The sequence below is a fragment of the Cydia splendana genome, chromosome 12 (assembly GCF_910591565.1).
Source record: "Cydia splendana chromosome 12, ilCydSple1.2, whole genome shotgun sequence".
Classification (NCBI taxonomy): Eukaryota; Metazoa; Arthropoda; class Insecta; order Lepidoptera; family Tortricidae; genus Cydia; species Cydia splendana.
This window is the reverse complement of record NC_085971.1, coordinates 16,970,539-16,991,551: the sequence shown is the minus strand read 5'-3', so window position 1 is coordinate 16,991,551 and position 21,013 is coordinate 16,970,539. Positions and strand designations below refer to the sequence as shown.

Genomic DNA, 21,013 nt, shown 5'->3' with positions numbered 1-21,013 from the left:
GCACACTTATTGATTTCTTCTCTCCTTGGTGTTGTTGTCTGTACATGTTCCCATGTTCGTACATGTTTTGTGATCGTCACAAATAAAAATCCAAGCGAAAATTAATAAAGCCAAAATAGTTTGATGATGGCTATAAATAATCAAACTTCAGCAAAATGTGATTAAGTATAGTGAAAACTATTATTCTTCTTTCTGTTGTTCTTAGGACGATAAAACTAACCCTTTGGTAACGTAAGTTTTTTGGTCGTTAAAATGGAATCATTTTGTTTTTTTTAATCGGCAGCCTACTATTTTAAAGATTGATTAAATCAAAATTTAAAACATACTAGTTCAAGATTGCCTAAACCTACTAACTTAACATTATCAAACTAAACCCTTACATCGTTACCAAGTGCAAGTCAGCACACGGTCCAAAAACCAATGTGTTCGAATAGTGTTTGGTCCCTAGGGGGTGATTTCGTCCCGGACCATTTCGCGCTCTAGGCCGGGAAATTTTTATGGTGGCTATTCGGCAGGCCGACAAATGGCCTGTGGTTGGCTTTTGTTTTTAGTTTTTATGCGATTGCTGACGGTCTGATATTTCAGCTGATATTGGATTGTATTGGATTTTCAAGGGTTTATGTTATGTGTTTGAAAATGTTGTTTGGAATGGGGCGTGAGTCGTAAAAAAGGTTTATTTTTAGTAAGTTCTAATGTTACGTTAGATATGTAAATAAAAGGATATGTCACTCTTGCACGAGTTATTTAATAGTTTAAGTTTTACCTGTAATAAGTAGGTAAGTTACTGTATTATCTTTAGGTAGTACTTCGTTGAGTAGGTACATTAACTTCCATAAAAATAAACTTTTTTGAATTATAAACGGTTTGCTATTAAATATTATAAGTATATTTAATTTTGATTGAGTTTGAGGTTTAACAAAGCCAGTCTAAAACAATCCTTAGAATGACCTTAAAAAACTTGTCATAAATAACAAAAATATCACAAGTCAAACATATCTTAAATGAAACGAACCTTCGCAAAACTTCTACTTATCCCTTCAGCGTTCACTTGAACTCAATAAAAACTTTTTATACCCTCTTTTATTGCAATACAATTTGACTCCTTAAGGCTGCCTGTAAGCCCTTATTGTACTTACGCCCTTTTTTTTCTTTACTATTAAGTTTTATATCACGTATTTAAGGCATTTGTACTGGTGCATTGGAGAAAGAATGTCGTAAGTGAGTTTCGTACATTTTTGAAGTTTTTTATGGGAGTTTAAACGGTTCTTGTTAAATTCTTTGCCCGTTAGTTTAATTATGAAACGTTATTGTTCTTTTTATAAAATACGAGATTTGGAAGTAAGTTTTAATATCAAAACTGTTAGTTTTTATTTTTGATGGTCGCCATAAAGATGAGAGCTCAGTTTTATGTATTGTAACCTAAATTGATCTCCAAGTTTGAAACTAAACTTCAACTTAAAATGAAGAAGTAATGGCAAGATATTTCTTTAATACCGAAGTCTTATGAAATATCGCCAATAATCAATGACTTATCTGGCTACTGAAATATTACACAAATTTTTGGCGGGAAATTCAAAAAATCTTGGGCTGGTCACACTTTGTGTAGTAGGATTTATAGTTTTGATACTAGAAAATATTTTTGATTTCGTGCACACGTGAGGTACCTAAGGAAATAAGTTAAATATACGTTGACGTGCACTCAAAGTCAGCTCACATAATTTCTACCACTTTGTAAAGTACAGTCAACGATAAACACATATGTTTACACTTTCTCACCATATACCATTGTAACAAGGCGAAAAATTAAATGTAGTGAAAATAAGACCTAGTTCGATACTACGGTAATATTAATCCATCCCAAAGAAATTACATAAGTACTATGCCAAATATGCTAAATGCTAAGTATCAAAATATTTATAGAGCACCAACCTCCTAATTTGTTTAAGTACATTTGTTTAGGACTTGTAAAGTTTTTCGTTATACAACGCTACACGTCGACTTCGCACATTGTCGTAATTATTTACGAGCTTAAATAATAGTTTGCGGACCTCACTCAGTATAGACATTATTTATATTATTTAAAATAAACCCCTTATAAACCGAAAACAATTTGAATGAATGACATAAATTGACAACTGACTTATAGCTTTTTTTTAAATCATAGACAATTGGTGATACAACAAGGAAATATCCGTCAACAATTTTTGGCTAGACAGACTCTAAAAGCCGATAGCGCGATGCAGAACTTTATAGAGAATAAACTCTTTATTGACTCCACTTTTCTGTGGAATCAGTCATACTGACTGATGTCTGTTGAATGCTAGAAAAAATATCAAATCATGATTTAGTTTAAGTGCATATGGTACTTACGTTTGCAAGCCTTCTTGTGCGTGATGGGTTTAGTAGGGTCTCTGTAGTACCCCTCCCGGCAGTAATGGCAATGTCTCCCGGCAGTGAAGTGCCTGCATTTGAGGCAGACACCCCCGCTGGCGCGGCCCGACAGTTTGTACAGCTCCATGTTGAACCGGCAGCGGCGGGCGTGGCCGTTGCAGTTGCATTCTGGAAAGAAACAGGCTGGTTAGACGGTGATTTCTTTAAAAATAAAGGATGACCGTGTCCGGACCGAGGTTACCGATACTTCGTTTTCTATGACGGGTATGATCGGTGATCACGTAATGTGTCTATCGATTCTATAGAATGTGTCTATCACGTAATCTATAGAAATTGAAGTGTCGGACGCCTCGGACCGTTCGTAGTGTGAATTATCCTTAAAGAACAGGATTTATCGGAAGTAGCATATCTTAGAAAATGACGTCAGTTTTATCATTGTACGAATAATTTGTTCGCAAGGTAGTAGATTGTACGTTTTACGGAAGGTGTCCTCCGTAATTAATCCACTGTACGTTCAGTTTCTAATTAACAAGTGTAGGTAAGTCTTCTTCTTCGTGGTCGTGACCTCATGTCTGAGGGTCGTGACTCCTATGGGTTATTCTTCCTACCACTGCTCTCCAGGTCTCTCGATCTTCGGCCATTTGCATCTGTAGGTAAGTACAGACTGCTAAAAGCTTATGGAGGTTAGGCTCACGGTATTTGGATATCTACTTAATAATATGTATACACGTCGAATTTAAACTGTTGTGAGACATACTAACATTGATTTTGCATGTCGCGCGAGTGACTTAAAACAAGTGAGTCTAAACCGTAAAATTATTCAATGTATAAACGTGATGATTTGTCATATTAGTGTAGTAAATGAAGCAAGTTGTTGTATGGAGACCCATGCATTAATTTCTCAGTCGATGAAATTTTGCTTGGTTATTGTATAGTATGAGCTGAAAATAACATATAAATATCCAAAAAAAAAACACTCGTACGTTAGGTATTTATACGTAAAAATACAAATCTGTTTATACATATATTGAACTGAGTAATTCCTCCGTCCAAAATTATTTTACCAGATAAGTTATTTGTATCAGTATGAAATACTAGAAAAAATCTAAAACTTTTGTTAAACATGAAAATATTTTTTTAAATTATTCCTTTTTTTGTCGCTCATTTTCATCGGAAAATTGCCCTGTCATTTTTTTCTTCTTATATGATCTTAGAATATAATTTGGCGTAGTGGGTAAGTAAATCAAAAAAAAAATGCATACCCAAATTTATGTATTTTAGAACTATTAAAAACTGAGAGTGGAAAATTTCTCAGCCTGATTTCTTTTTAAATATGTACTAAGTAGTCACGTATACACTTAAATCCAAAATATCCAAAAGAAGTATCATCCCTTGTACACCCCGCTCCCTACACACTGCTCCCGATATGTTTAGTTTTTAATACGCTCGTTATTTTTTGGATGTTTTTATAGTTGAATAGAAAGACAACTGTGAACTTAATTCAATAAATAAAATGGATCGAGAAATTTTCCACAGCGAGTAAAATGGCAATTTCTAAAAATAGATATACATGGTAATTTTTTTAGATTTTCATTTTGTAGGTATAAAACTGCAATAAAATGGCACTCCAGTAAAAATTAGACGGAGCAATTTTCCGGTCCAAGACACGCCAAAAAATGATATTTTATTAATATTGGTATTTCTGCTGGGATATTTTTTTGATATTTCATATATTGTTGCAATACGTTACATGAATATGTCCGGTGAAGAAAGTTTGAACGGAGCATTTTTCCGTAAAAAGATATTATTCTTTGGAAATTTATACAATACTTTTTATTTATTGATACTTTATCATACTGTAAATTTTTTTCTGGCTGAGGAATTACTGCGGGGTCCACTACCTTTATTTACTACACTATATGTAGAGTTGTGCCTTTCTCGAGAAAGTTGTTTGTTTTGTATGGGAAATGTTCTCGTTCAAAAATATATCCCATAGGAAACGCAGAACGTTCTCGAAAACGGCACAACTCCAGTGAGATGGGAGAATGTTTGACTGTAAACTCGATCGGCTTAAAGGATTTGCGTAGTTAATTATAATTACAACGTATATTTTTTATAACGAGATTCACCCCCGATGGCCCCGATGGGGATCTCTTAACCCAACGGTCGCCAATCTTTTAGCAGCCAAGGGCCACATAGCAGTTAACGAAGTGGACGCGGGCCGCACTTTGTTAATATTTATGACTTTATCAGACATTGTTATTTGTCAATATTACATACAAAATAGCCAGGGAGGCTCGCGGGCCGCAAGTGAGAGGTTCGCGGGCCGCTGGTTGCCGACCGCTGTCTTAACCCTTTGAACGCCACACCTATCGTGCGCGGCGCGTCATCGTGAGCCTTGTCGGAATGCACGGAGGTTGATATCAGGGATGTTGCGGATGCAGATTTTTTGACATCCGCGGATGCGGATGCGGATATTTAAAGGCTCACATCCACGGATGCGGATGTCAAGATTAGGTACTTAGAAAACGTCAAATATTACATTTTTAGTATTTTTTTATTAAAAAAAACGAAACGTTTAGTATTTGAGCAAAAGTATAGGTGCGTTATATTTAATAAACAGTAACTTGGCCGACTTTTCTGTATCTAGACGATTTCGTTATACCTAGGTAATGACGAAATTACGTAGCACTTACGCCGCCGCTAAGACGTTCCGGTACCGACTTGTTCGACATCCGCATCCGCATAAGCTCCGCATCGCTTTTATGCGGATGCGGATGTTGAAAATAACGGCTCGATTCGGAAAATGAATTAGATTTCTACTAGACTTCAACAAGTTACGATACGGATAATTTAAAGATATTTGTAAGATAGATATGTCAAATTTGACGTTTCCGCGATTCTGGAGGTCCTCTTGAACGATTTCGACAAGTTATGACTTAGATATCCAAGTCACATCTAGTCGATATCTAATGTAGATCTAGTTGATCTCTAAATCGTCTCAAGATCTTGTGCTTATCTTGAAATCCGAATAGGCCTGTAATGCGGAAGTTCCGCGGTTGCGGATGCGGATGCGGATGTTCGCAACATGCCTGGTTGATATTGGCCTGTAGCCGCGCGCTCAGTTAACTTTAGCGATCAAAGGGTTAAGGGAATGTTTGTATGATTACGAGTAAGATTAACGAGTTCTGCGCTGGCTTCCATTTCCAAAGACGTCAAAAAAAGCTAGTGTATCCATCAAGTCTCTGTCGTCGGTTGATGTCGGTCTGGGCGGATATTTCTGTGACATGCTTGCCAAATACGATTATATTATTACAGTCAGTATCATGAAACACGGTCCCAAAGTATCTGCCATCGTGGAATCGTTATCCGGATAGAGTTATCTATATATCTACAGTTTGCGTTCTAAAGTATCTACAACAGTCTAATTTGTACACATACACACAATTTGTATCTGTACACATTTATATCTTTTTGTTAAGCTCACTGTTTGGAAAAGGAACTTAGACTTTCCACCATCTGTCTTCAACGAGTACTGAGATACTTCGGTCAAATAGCTCGCAGAGACCCTGACAACTTGGAGAGACTTGTGGTGATGGGAAAGGTGGACGGCAGACGGCCTAGAGGACTAAGTCCACCGAGATGGTGTGTCCAAATATCCGCCCAGATGGACATCACACTAAGCAACGCTCTCCACAAAGCAACCGACAGGGAGAAGTGGAGAGCTTCTATAGGAAAAATTAGCAAGCGGAGTCACGATCGTCAGCAGTGAGGGACCGACTTAGAAGAAGTGAAGTTCACTGTCTGATCCGTTACTATTGACGTTGACTGTACTATGTTATGTATCATAGTAGTTCTACGTATTACGAATGATATATACATATGAATATTGTAAGAACCAAATTATACTTAATTAGAAATAATTTTTAATGGCTGTGGAATGATCCCACTGCCGAGGATTTCTCGATAAAAAGAGTGTACCTATATAGATATTTAAAATTAAAAGCGAAAAAAAAACAACATACTTACATAAAAAACTAACATCCCGACGAATTGATAAACCTAACGCTATTCTACAACATATGAGATTTTCCACCCTTCGTACAGTATAATACAGAACTACAAATTGATTATGTACCTACATACTTGGCAAGTATTTATCCCCAGGGAGGGATTAGCGTGATTGCAATAATTAATATCTACGGAGTGGGTTATCCGGGTTGCACATTAGCTGGATGTGCCTTACCGGTGCCTATTGCTCGTAAGGTCCGATATCCAGCAAATTACAGCACCGTTTTAGATACTATATTTTAAATAAATTAATAAATACAAAATTACAAATTGTATGCACTAAGCACAACATTTTAAATTGTACCAGATTGGGTTAAAACGGCAGATGACCGGTGATCGCGTGCTGCTTTCTATAGAAAATGAAGTCTCGGATGCCTCGGCCCGGACCCGGCCCGTTCTAAAGTGAGTCATCCTTAACTGTGTTTCATGTTTCTTTTTCTATGTAAAATAAAGTACTGGCAAGATAAAAAAGAACAACGGGATTATTCTTGTATGGGATTTTGAACAGCGCGCCAAATGGGACGTTATGGAAACTCAAAATCCCATACAAAATGACACTAAACGCAAACGCGTACGTCACGTCACGCTATCGAATGAAATTTAGACTAGGGGTACAGTACTGATATCCATTGATAGTACAGCTTCGCACGCAGCAGACAGGACGGGCAGCCTAAGACTTGTAGTAACAAATACGCTGCTGTGAGGCTAACCACACACATCGGAACACACGAAATAGCGAAGTAGCAGAATATCCATTGATAGTACAGCTTCGCACGCAGCAGACAGGACCGGCAGCCTATGCTTTGTAGTAACAAATGCGCAACTGTACACAACGGAACACATGAAATAGCGAGTAGCAAAAGTATCCATTGATGGTACAGCTTCGCACGCAGCAGACAGGACGGGCAGCCTAATCTTTGTAGTAACAAATGCACAACTGTACACAACGGAACACATGAAATAGCGAGTAGCAGAAATATCCATTGATAGTACAGCTTCGCACGCAGCAGACAGGACGGGCAGCCTAAGACTTGTAGTAACAAATACGCTGCTGTGAGGCTAACCACACACATCGGGACACACGAAATAGCGAGTAGCAGAATATCCATTGATAGTACAGCTTCGCACGCAGCAGACAAGACAGCCAGCCTAAGCTTTGTAGTAACAAATGCGCAGCTGTACACAACGGAACACACGAAATAGCGAGTAGCAGAACTATCCATTGATAGTACAGCTTCGCACGCAGCAGACAAGACAGCCAGCCTAAGCTTTGTAGTAACAAATGCGCAGCTGTACACAACGGAACACACGAAATAGCGAGTAGCAGAACTATCCATTGATAGTACAGCTTCGCACGCAGCAGACAAGACAGCCAGCCTAAGCTTTGTAGTAACAAATGCGCAGCTGTACACAACGGAACACACGAAATAGCGAGTAGCAGAACTATCCATTGATAGTACAGCTTCGCACACAGCAGACAGGACGGGCAGCCTAAGCTTCGTAGTAACAAATGCGCAACTGTACACAACGGAACACATGAAATAGCGAGTAGCAGAAATATCCATTGATAGTACAGCTTCGCACGCAGCAGACAGGACGGGCAGCCTAAGACTTGTAGTAACAAATACGCTGCTGTGAGGCTAACCACACACATCGGGACACACGAAATAGCGAGTAGCAGAATATCCATTGATAGTACAGCTTCGCACGCAGCAGACAAGACAGCCAGCCTAAGCTTTTAGTAACAAATGTGCAGCTGTACACAACGGAACACACGAAATAGCGAGTAGCAGAACTATCCATTGATAGTACAGCTTCGCACGCAGCAGACAGGACGGGCAGCCTAAGCTTTGTAGTAACAAATGCGCAGCTGTACACAACGGACACACGAAATAGCGAGTAGCAGAATATCTATTGATAGTACAGCTTCGCACGCAGCAGACAGGACGGGCAGCCTAAGCTTTGTAGTAACAAATACGCAGCTGTGAGGCTAACGATGCACGCATTTGTAAACGAGTAATGGCTGTAGCTTTTAACCCGCCGGGGGCGAGGAAAGCGAACGGATATTACTGACGAACGGGAAATTCAATTACAACAGCATATAAATACAGTTGGCTAAAGAAACATTTGTAATAAAAATAAATAAATGGGAGCCGAGCTTAAATATTTTTCAGACAGAGCTTAAATTTTTTATAAAAAGAGTTTTGTGTCAAAAATATCATTTTTGGGACATGATTTTATCACTGACTGAACTTTTCTTTCAACAGGCAACTAATACTCACCGAGACAATTCTAACAAACCCAAACGCAAGTAGGTTTAATTCGTTTTAGGTGTGTGTGTGGTTTTATTTTTATGTTTTTGACATATACGTTTAGTTTATACCGTATTAAATGGTCTGAATCTGAATCTTCTCAAAGACCGGTTGACGTAAACGGCTAAAGTTTGGAACAGGGGGGCGATTTTTGAAATTCGATTGCTCGATTTCATCACTCGAAAATCGGTGGAAAACAGCGATATACAATTTTTTTAAATACTAGCGATAGAAATTTGGAATCTAGTGGAACCACTCGTTTTCAATTCTATTAGTCTAATTTAAATATTATTATTGATTGAAATACACGAAATCGAGCGGTCGAAATTCAAAAATCGGCCCCCTGTTGTTTATATAGCTTGTACCTACTCAGACGATTGTAATATATAAATATATAATTGTAATAAATCCATTGACGCCTCAATCATTAAATTCAATCAATCAGTAACTACATTATTTTATTTTACTACGCCCTCGATATTGTATTCAGAACCGTATTTTTGGGCTTCAAGAAATATTTGAAGTCGGAAGTCGCTCTTGTTTATGCAGCGTGTGTCTAAAGCGTTCGATAACTCAACGATTCAATAAACTATACCCAAATAAACACAATGACTAATAAAACAATACTGGGATAGCATTCCAAACGCTTATATCTTACTAACGCGCGGTATCAGTTTGAGACGTATATTTTTTTAAGCTGACTTGGGCTCTCTTTTGCTACACTCGAATACTCGCTCCAGCGAGATCGGTTGAGCGGTCTCAATCTGATCTGGTGTGTTGAAGGAATCGAACTCATGGGAGTTTTGTCGCTAAACTCCAGGATTTTAGGCCCGACGACTGTCGGAGTGACAGACGTAGGTATGTATCATTTCATGCAATAAGAGAGACCATAAGGTAATAAGCATAGGCATGTAATGATAGACATCATGCATAGTTGTATGTATGTATGTATGTATGTATGTATGTATGTATAAACTCTTTATTGTACAAAACACAAATTTATGGCACAGGATAGGCAGTAAAAAGGCGAACTTATCCCTTTAAGGGATTTCTTCCAGTTGTTACGGATTACGGATAATCTGAATGTATAGGCCAACATAAAAAGGCTCTAAATGCAGTCTCTGGAAGCCCTTATCCTGGTTGGCCCAATACTTTGACTCGCTCTGCCAATCAGAATACAGGACGTGTAGAGTTGACAAAAACTAATACCGTCAACCGCGTACGCACACTTAAACTGTCAACACACGATCTGTACTATGTATCTAATGAAAATCGGTTCGGTAATGTATGAGGATTCTTGGAAATGTATTTATATTGGACTGTTAGTCATAACTTTTTTTAAAGCCAAATAGAGTAGACCCTTTGGAGAAAGGTTAAACTTTTATGTGGAAATTGGTTCTGAGAAGAAACAAAAATCACGAACAAAGGGATTAAACTAAAATTAAGCTGCATTTCATTTTACGAGTATCGTACGTATCTACTTTAGAATTTTAGCTTTGGATTTTATACATCTGAATGCTATCCGATTTTATCTCTGATTATTTTTAATTGTTACAATCTATCACCCAATAAAAAAAAGGTAAATATACCTATATTTCTATCTTTATACATCAAAGATCATATGTAAATACAGAAAACATACCTATACTTACTTATATTCTTTTCCACATACACAATATATTTCCAAATATTCTTAAATAATTTAAACTTGCATTGCTCAGCTCACCTTGTACAGTCGCCATCAGATATATCGGAGCGGCCAAGGTGTTCACAATATCTGAACACGCGCTCTAACGCCTTGACAATAGAGGCGTGTTCAGATATTTGTGAGCACCTTGGCCGCTCCGATATATCTGATGGCGACTGTATATCAAAACAAGCGCTCTTACGACGTTTTACAATTATAATAAAACACATGGCGCTTGACGAAAATATATGATCTTTTGTTCTGTTTCTTTTCTAATAGACTAAATATTTGTTCTAGGCTAATATAAACGCAGACGGCGTTGTATGATGAACTCTGGTTTATGATAAATTACCTGTTGGCCGCGTTTGAGGTGAGAAAATAACTCTTTAGAAGTTAATAAGCTTACGAATGAAAGATAGCAGGCATAAAGGAAAGAATTCGTTGTTGTACACTAAAAATCTGCCTAAGGTGAGTTCTAGTTAAAACTGTTCGTTCTTTTTAGGTTTTTTGATTAGACATCTGTTTGTGTTATAGAAATGTCCTACCTTTATTTATGAAGAGTTTCCCATAAAAACAAATAGTTACCCCTATTGATATAACGCTTGGTTCGTAGGGCAGAGGCGCAGAGAGGGGCTACCGCGAAAACCGAACTTAGCAAATTGCGGGGATCTTTCTCTTTTATTAGAGTGACAGAGAAAAATGCCCGCAATTTGCGAACTTCGATTTTCGCGGTTACATTGATGACGTTAATAAGATTCTGACTTTTGACAAATATGTCATCATTGCCTCACATTTTCAAACAAATTGTCAAAAGCACTGCCAATGATTAATACAGTATGTTTCTTTTTGTTGTCGATTATTGGAAATAACTTTTGTATGATAATTTATTTTTTTATCTTTTGTTCTAATAAAAAAAATATTACCGTTAGAGCATTTCTGAGAAGTAAAACCCTACGTGGGATTTCAGGGTTTGTCCAATGGCTAAGGTCACCATACTGAGAAAATATATGCTCATATTACATGACCCACCTTGTACGAGTATATACCTAACTATTACCTAACTACAGTAGTAATAAAACTAACTTAATACTAGTTATAACTTAGTACTTACTTCATTAATACTACCTAGTAATAAAACTAACCCGTCATTGATTGATGAAAGTGACGTTGTTTGTTGAAGAAATGTCACTTTCGAAACTGACAGATCAGATCCATAACTGATCCAGATCTAAATATTAAAATCCGAATACGCCTGTCAGTCTTATTGTCCGCTTCAAGTTCTTTGCCACACTTTCGAGTTGAATGCCGCCTTTATAAAGGCACGTGCGTCCGGCAAAGCACTGAAGGAAGCCGCCACGCACGCACAGACCCTAGTCGCTTAAGGCCAGGGAACGTTACCGGTATAACTAAAAATATTTTTCATCACACACGCTCAGTAAATGTGGAATTGCACGCAGGTTTAGCGGGAGTTATAGAAAAAGCGTTCTCCCTAGGGAGTTATGAAGTTTCTAGTGCCATAATTAACAGTTTTTTGTCTTTATACTTAATTTTTGTATCGCAAGTGTGATGAAAAACATTGTGTGTAACTCGGGGCATAATGATATTGCAAACGAGAGTAAGTTAAATCGCTCCGGCAAGCCGTCGCGATTTAACTTACTCTCGTTTGCAATATTCAACTTACGCCCCATGTTGCACAATGTACTATTTCACCACACCAACTGGTAAAGGCTCTCTTGATTGTTCGAAAACTGATAGCAAAGTTGCATTTTATGCACATGTGAGGCAAAGTAATCAAATGCAAATTTTGAGTTGTTTTCTTATGCTGTTTGCTGGTAGAATTGACTATTTTGAATGACAAATATTGAATAACATTAATTTGGATTTGATTTGGTTTGATTTTGTTTGATATCTTACAGGATATTCTTTGGGTTGGTGTGGTGAAAAATTTTGTTTTTCACTCGAGGGCAAATTTTGTTTAACCCTCGTGCTTTGAAACCCTCGCAACGCTCAAGATTCCATATTTCGAATTCAATTTTGGAATTTTTCGCTTGCTCGGGTATCGTATCAATATTAGCACGAGCTTTAAACAACAACTATGCCCCCTTGTAAAACAAATAACTATATCCCAATTGGTTCAGAAATATGTGTGTGTGAAATATGTGTCCATGGGCAGCGGTAATTGCTTACCATGACTTCTTCTTCCTCGCGTTATCCCGACATTTTGCCACGGCTCATGGGAGCCTGGGGTCCGCTTGACAACGGATCCCAAGAATTGACGTAGGCACTAGTTTGTACGAAATGACTGCCATCTGACCTTCCAACCCAGAGGGGAACTAGGCCTTATTGGGATTAGTCCCGTTTCCTCACGATGTTTTCCTTCGCCGAAAAGCAACTGGCATCTAAATATTCAAATAATATTTCGTACAAAAGTTCCGAAAAACTCATTGGTACGAGGGTTTGAACCTGCAACCTCAGGATTGAAAGTCGCACGCTCTTACCGCTAGGCTACCAGCGCTTTCGTCTTCGTCTGCTCGTTTGTTTCCTGTATCTTAAAAATCGGACAAGTGTGAGTCGGACTCGCCCACCGAGGGTTCCGTACTTTATAGTATTTGTTGTTATAGCGGCAACAGAAATACATCATCTGTGAAAATTTCAACTGTCTAATAGCTATCACGGTTCATGAGATACAGCCTGATGACAGACAGACAGACAGTGGAGTCTAAGTAATGGGGTCCCGTTTTTACCCTTTGGGTACGGAACCCTAAAAAAATAGTACCTATTGTGAAATAATTCATAAAAAGCACAGCTTTTTGCAATCAGGTCATGCCGAGGGGCTTTACACCGAACTCGGAAGACACTTGATGAAATTAGTACCAGAAGCACTACCACCAGTTTTGACATTGACGGATACGCTCGCGTCTAAGTAACTTACTTTCTATGCATCTCGCTCATACTCGCATATTAGTGCAAGCGAGATGTATAGAAAGTAATTTACGTAGACGCGAGCGTATCTGTCAATGTCAAAACTGGTGGTAGTGTTTCAGGTCAATTCGACGGTACACTGTATCAGAATTATATTTGAATTATGTCATGTCACTCGTAGGTACAGTCACCTGTAATAATATGTTACTCTTCGAAGGCCGCAAAAATATCTGACACGATCTTATTTGTAGAGCCATAAGAACGTGTCACATATTTTTGCGGCCTTCGAAGAGTAACATATTATTGCAGGTGACTGTACCTAACGAAAATACCAAATTCAGTATGTTATGTTTTCTCAACCCGTGACCACGAGTACTGGTACCTATAGCTGCCCGATTCGAACTTTAAGATACGTCAAATATTATGGCAAGATACAATATGGATTAGGTATGTCAGTGTCAAAAGTGACGTTTTTGTTTGAAGAAACGTCACATTTGACACTGACATATCTAATTCATATCGTATCTAGGCGTAATATCCTAAAGTTCGAATCGGGCCGTAAGGCTCGAAACGTCGCGATATAATTGTTTTATACCTCATTCATTTATTGCTTTCTTCAGGACCAAAATAAATTAATTTTATTCAGCACACATGCTGACTGCTGAAACGGTGATACGTGTATTCCTTATGAAGTAATTATTACCATCATATACACTCAATTAACATCAACATACCTTCGTACCTAGCAAAAAGGACATAACCTCCATATTTATCAAATGAAAATAAGTCATTTCGTCATAAAGTATAGCACCCCTCCAATAAGTCAGGCGCGCTCAACCTTTCACGATACATGGATTAATTTAATTAATAAAGTCGTTATCTCGAGTGTGGCAATTTGGCTTCCGGCTAATGTAGTTAGTTGGCGACGCCTGCTCGAGACGGCGTGTGATGCGTGGAAAATTTACTATATTAGGTAACTATATAATATTATTACTTATTAGCTAGTTTTAGTAGCTATTTCAGTTACATGATGTGGTATATTTGGTACAGTCGCCATGAGATTATATCGAAGCGGCCAAGGTGTTCACAAATATCTGAACACGCCTCTATTGTCAAGGCGTTAGAGTGCGTGTTCAGATATTTTTGAGCAGCTCGGCCGCTCCGATATATCTGATGGCGGCTGTACAACCCAGTCGAAATTTCAAAGTAGTGTTCATTATTGATATCATATCATGAGCCCAATCGAACTTGATATTAAATTATTATTTCATTTTGCCTTTTAATTTGTAGATATTGTAAATAGTTTTTTGAACCAGTTTGCAAGTAATTACATAATTAGTATACTAACATGAAACTTAATTGGGTATAAACAAAATGAAACGCCGGGCTTTTAATTATCTGTGTAATAAATTTTGACCAAATCCGTTTAGCTGTATTTGTGTGAACATAATAACGCTGTAAATGTGTACCAATTTACATATACGTCAATTTGTTTGGAAACACCATTGTCATTGCTTTTTGATATACCTAATGTAAATAAAGAAACAAAAACAAAAAACAAAAATCGTAAAACCACCCAACTGTAGCCCAAAATCTGATGAGAAAACCGATGCAAGGAAGAGGAAATCGAAACCTTTTCACAAAAGGAAGAAAAAACTCAGGCAAAAAATGGTAATGACACTAATTACCACATACATACTAACTTGTGGACCATTATTAGAACTTTAAAAAATACCAATCAAAAAGCCAATAATAATATTACGAATTGAAAATCAAGTACTTATCCATACTTATTCACACCCATTTCAATTATACCATGAAACACAAACTGGACAGATATGACGCAAATTGATCTGCCATTTTTCATAGCGACGTTGATTGACGAATGAACTCCGCGTTCAAAATATTTGCCCTCGCCTTTTTTTTGATAAATTGAATTTGATGCCGTTAGCGTGAATTCGTTAAGGGGTATAGGAATGTTTCAAATTGAAATGTGTTATGTGGAAATAAATAATAAAACAAAACGTAGAAAGTGTTAATATATCAATACGTTTTTAACAAACATATTGAATTTTTCCTTTTTTTTATTATGGAACGTATACCACATTACATTGTATAAATCCCACGTTAGCCAGAGTTGATCATTGTTGATTTTTTCATTATGATTTACATCTGTATATATCTATATATACAATTTATAAAACGTAGAAAGTGTGTATGTGTGTGTCAGGCCCTAAAATAGGTAGGTATAGGTATGTTAAGTAGTTTTTAATAACTTTTAGGTTTACCACACCTGGCCGCGTAGCCAACATGCCAATCGCTTACGCTCCGCAGCGATCGAAACGCAACTGTCACTGTCGCACTAATATTGAAGGATAGAGAGACAAAGCGTTTCGTTGTCGTAGCGATAGCGATTCACCTTAGCTAGGGCGCCGAGTTTTCAATACATATAGAAAGCATCACGTGATCACCGATCACCCGTCATAGAGAACGAAATGTCGTTACTGCAATAATATGTTACACAATGAAGGCCGCAAAAATATCTGACACGATCTTATTTGTAGAGCTATTCGAAGAGTAACATATTTTTGCGGTCTTCGAAGAGTAACATATTATTGCAGGTGACTGTACGTTCTGAAGTGAGTCATCCTTTACGCTATTATGCCGGAATAACTCATAAACCATACAAATGATCACCAGCAAATTGAAACATAACTTCATTACCCCAAACTAGAGCTCGTAAAACGCAAAATCTGCATGTAACTGCAATTTCACTCTACATCTACAAAAGGTCTTATCTTTGTAAGCGATTAGAGTTACTTACGCCATTTTCTAAGTAACTAGTAAGCTTCGCGAGGCCGTTCATATATTGTTGAATTAACCGAAGCTTTGTACGAGTATATGTGTGCTAGACTAATCTGTGCTAGTGTTGGTAGGAAGTTAGGAACTCGAGTCTTAAGAGTCTAGATTTGAGTCGAGACTTCAGTCTTGTTTAGTCCCGAGTCGAGTCCTTTATTGAGTCAGTACAGTATATGCCGCAATTAAGTTAGGTATGACATTTTGTCAACTTGACATTTTGTCAAATACGTCGTTAAATGAACACTAAGGAAAATATGTTAGGTACTGAATGATAGATATGTACCCAACCCATGAATTTCATGTAGGTACTGACAATGCGTTTTAGAAAACCTTTGAACATAATTTGAGAGTACCTACTATTTAAAGGACACAAAAGTCTTTACAAAAGACTCGGGGCCCGATTCGGATTTTGAAATAGACATCTATTAGATATCTTTTAGACATCACCAAGATACGATAACGATATGTTTAAGGTCTAACCTGTCAAATATGACATTTGCGCGATTCTGGAGATACTCTTGAACGATTTCCTCAGGATATGACTTAGAGATCCAATTCACATCTAATAGATATCTTACGCTATCTAACGAAAAAGTGACATTGGTTGCCCGATTTGCGCTGCAAAAGAGAACTAGTTGATATCTAAACTATAACGTATCTAGAATGGATCTAGTACGTGTCGCCTCTTGTGAATATCTTGAAGTTCGAATACGGCAGTCGGGTCTCGATAAAACTCAAGTTTCGATATAATGTCGTCTGAAAAACTGAGTCGAGTCTAAAAGTGAAAGACTCAAAGGACTTGAGTCTTAACCAACACTAAATCTGTGCCCCATATATGCTGGTAGCATGCCAATTGGATGCAACGGTAGTGATGTGGATTAGATTGTAATAGTTCGCGAGTTTTAGGAAGTTGATTCTTTGATTACGGGGGATGATGAGATTTACTGATTGAAGTTTTTATTGAGACGTACAGGCCAATTAGAACGTGCACTCACATCAAATCGATATTAGACTGTCATTCGCGCGGGTGTCTCGCTCGCACTTAAATTGCTTGTGCGGTGCGGACAAGTCTGAACGAAATGAACACGCGAATGACAGCTAACTGACATGATTACCAATTCATTCTAATATCGGTTTGATCTCAGTGCATGTTTAAATTGGCCTGTAAGAAAAGGCCAATGTCTATTTTGGTCAAAGTATCGATAACGACGCGCGACGTGTATGTGACAACCTGTAGACTAAGGGTAACATTCCATTTCTAACCGCAGCTGCACTACCGGTACTGAACGCGTCGCTGTCATTGTCAATTTCCATAGTAAAATTTACAGTAGTGCAGCTGTCGTTGGAAATGGAATGTTACCCTAAGGTGACGTTCCGATGTCAACTGCAGCTGTACTACAGTTGCGGCGTCGTTTTTGTCATATCTGTCAATTTCTTTGCTTAAATGAGTGGTTCGCCGCCGTATTACCAGGCCTCCGTCACACGCTCAAGGCCACGCGCTATATGCCTACCGCTCGGCGTATCGTCGACGATACAACCGACAGAGGGCCGCCGAATGCCCGCCTCAGCGCTCGCACCGCATTGCACCGCGCGTTTCCCGCGCTTATGCTTCGAAATGCCGAAAGCACGTAATTATTGTGCAGTAGATGGGTGAAAAAGTCAAAAAAACAAAGGAAAAAGCCTATAATAAAAATTCATCTTTTTATGGCGGGCTAAAGGTCCCACCTGAAAGTTTAATAATTATATTGAAGGGTTAGAAAAAGTACTTTTAAATAACTTTGACGACGTAATAATTAATCGGCCTGGTAGCACCGTATTACAACTTTTAAAAACCGTTGATTGTCCGTTGCTTTGCTCCTGAATATTTATTAAAATTATTTACGCGATTTAGGATATTTTCAACTACTTATTAAATTTTAATAACAGAGAATTCCGAGAAGTGATAAAATTATAAATCATTATATTAAAACTAAAACATATATTATTTGATTCGCAACATTCGTTTTATTACAATAATCATCATAGGTAGGGTAGCTACAACCCTAGCGCATTCTTACGATGACGCGTTGGCACGTGACTCGAACGGCGGGCAACACAGTCTCGACTCTTTGTGCGCGTAATTATGGTACATTTCTTCTTGTCCTGAGCAGCAGGTATTATTATTAAGGTTCTGTAGGCTATTATAGCGTAGGTATTTTTGCTTTTGTTTGGGAATGAGGTATCTGTTACGTAGTAACTATTTATTAATCTGTGGTATTACTGCCGCGACTATGACGTTCATTTCGTCGCTAATTTTATCAAAAAAGTAGCGATAACCATTATTATATATTCAAACTAAATAGGTCAATCTTTCGGGTTGCCCACCACTAAATAATCAACTCGTAGTTAGTTACATTGTGATTAACATGACATTGTTTGATCGCTCGTTGACGCTTTATTTATTTAGCTTTTATTTATTCACAGTCAACTGTTCTATTTATTTAGTTTAGATTATTGCTGGCCTGTTGAAGTGTTCATGAAGCACTTTACAATGTTATTTATTTAAAAGTGGAAAAATTACTGTCTTGGATGAGACTTGAACACTACACACTACAGAGCGCTGAAGTATCGGTCCAGAGGCCGTGAGTTTAAGTCTCATCCAAGACAGTAATTTTTCCACTTTTATATTTATTCTAAGCTTAATAGCATCGTTCGCAGACGTTTCTGCTTGTTAAAAATTAAAATGTTATTTGTTTGTTAATTTAGTTTATTAGCGTTTTGGCGATAACGAATAGCATGGAATTCCTGCAGCCTATTTAATTAATTTGTGCAGTGCTATAAAGTTTCACACGCTTTTAACAAAACGAAACGTTGTTGACTATAAATTAATGGTTAGGCACACATAATTAATTAGTTAGATATATTTTTACTGTTCCTGACACAACCAAATTAATTTTGAAATATCCAGTGTGATATTCGTTTCAATATTTCCTTGAAACGAATATCACACTGACACTGTGGGGACCTAGCGCGCGTCGCCTCTATGAGGAGCTGTCTAAGCGCCTCAGAAGCTTCTGGTGACCAGAGGGCTGGCCAATATTTTGGCCAACGGATCAGCATTGCCATCCAGCGGGGCAATGCGGCCAGCCTTCTGGGCACCCTACCGAGCGACTACGACTTAGGACACATTTTTTATTTATAAGTTATTAGTGTTTTTATTATGCTATAAAAATATTTCATTTAATTTTATAACATCGACTTAGCCATGAAACCAAGAAAATATTTAAATTAAAGTGACTTATACGGTTCTACATAAATTGCAGAGGCATGCAGAATAACGGCTTGTCTCAAGAAACTAAGTACTCTTACTAGTAAATTTACTCGTTCCTAGTCGTCCTATCGACAAAATCGCGACAAATTTGCGACAAGCCTCGATAGCTCATGCAATATTTATCCGCGGCTAGTCGCTGTAAAGGCATTCCTTAGTAAGGACTATGGACTGAGTTACAGGGTATAAGAGAAAGCGATTCTCTGGTTTTATCCTCTTTCTCTTATGGCTATGTCTTTTGCCTTTGCCCCAGCGACTTCTGTACGCTTTGTCGACAAAATGGCGACACATTTGCGACAAGTTCAAGAGCTCATGCAATATGTATCCGCGGCTATAGTCGCTGTAAAGGCATTCCTTGGTAAGGACTATGGACTGAGTCACAGGGTATAAGAGAAAGTGATTCTCTTGGTTTTATCCTATAGCTATATTTTGTGCTTTTGCTCCAGCGACTTCTATACGCTTTGTCGACAAAATGGCGACAAATTTGCGACAAGCCCCGAGAGCTCATGCAATACGTATCCGCGGCTAGTCGCTGTAAAGGCATTCCTTGGTAAGGACTGTGGACTGAGTTACCGGGTATAAGAGAGCGTGATTCTCTTGGTTTTATCCTCTTTCTCTTATGGCTATATCTTTTGCTTTTGCCCCAGCGACTTCTATATGCTTTGTCGACAAGTTTGCGACAAACTTCGAGTGCTCATGCAGTATTTACCGACGGCTAGTCGCTGTCAAGGCATTCCTTGATACGGATTATGGACTGACGTACAGGGCGTAAGAGGAATGTTTCTCTTGGTTTTTGCTCCAACGTCTATCACAGACAGACGCACAGCTAAAGCTATCATAAAGGCGGGATTCCACCAGTGTGCGGTACTGTGCGGCACAAGCATTTTTGTACTGATTATGCTTGTGCCGCACAGTGCAGCACACTGGTGGAATCCCGCCTTAAGAGGAAACATTTTAGTGTTATAACCACTTTAGAATCGTACTTATTGTCTGTGTGGTCCCATAATACCTGTTATATAACATTGTGTGACAAGGACAACATGATTTGAACGTTCGACCGCTTGCATCCCGCAGTTTGGCCACCATGTTTTATGCATGCTGCCGACAGGAGCGGGCAACTGTTGATACTGCTTCGTATAAATGGCCACCCATTATATTATCGTCCATGTTTTGGATAAAACATTGACATAATTAAGACCGAATCTTGTTAAGGTGTACTGTTATACTCGGTACTAAGATATGCAGTATATAATTGCTTGTAACATGGTGGTACTAGTGCTCGACATGCTAATGCCCAATAGATGACACCCTGCTGTCACCTCTATTAACAATGACTTAAGTTTCAAGATGACATGTACTGGGACGCGACATGTGACGCGCATGACGCGTCGAGCACCAGTACCACCACCTTATAAATCCTCCTCTTTTGAATTTTGAAGTTGGTAAAATTGGTTAAAGCCACTG

General features: G+C 38.2%; 1 protein-coding gene across 2 annotated transcripts in view; it reads right to left on the bottom strand.

The window, feature by feature from the left end:
• LOC134795666 (netrin-B-like) overlaps positions 1-21,013 on the bottom strand; it is a 241,329-nt gene that overhangs the window by 9,542 nt on the left and 210,774 nt on the right. For both annotated transcript variants that reach the window (XM_063767582.1, XM_063767583.1), the window contains exon 2: positions 2,371-2,559. In XM_063767582.1, the coding sequence (XP_063623652.1) occupies positions 2,371-2,559 (189 nt within the window). The remainder of the gene's footprint in view (positions 1-2,370; positions 2,560-21,013) is intronic.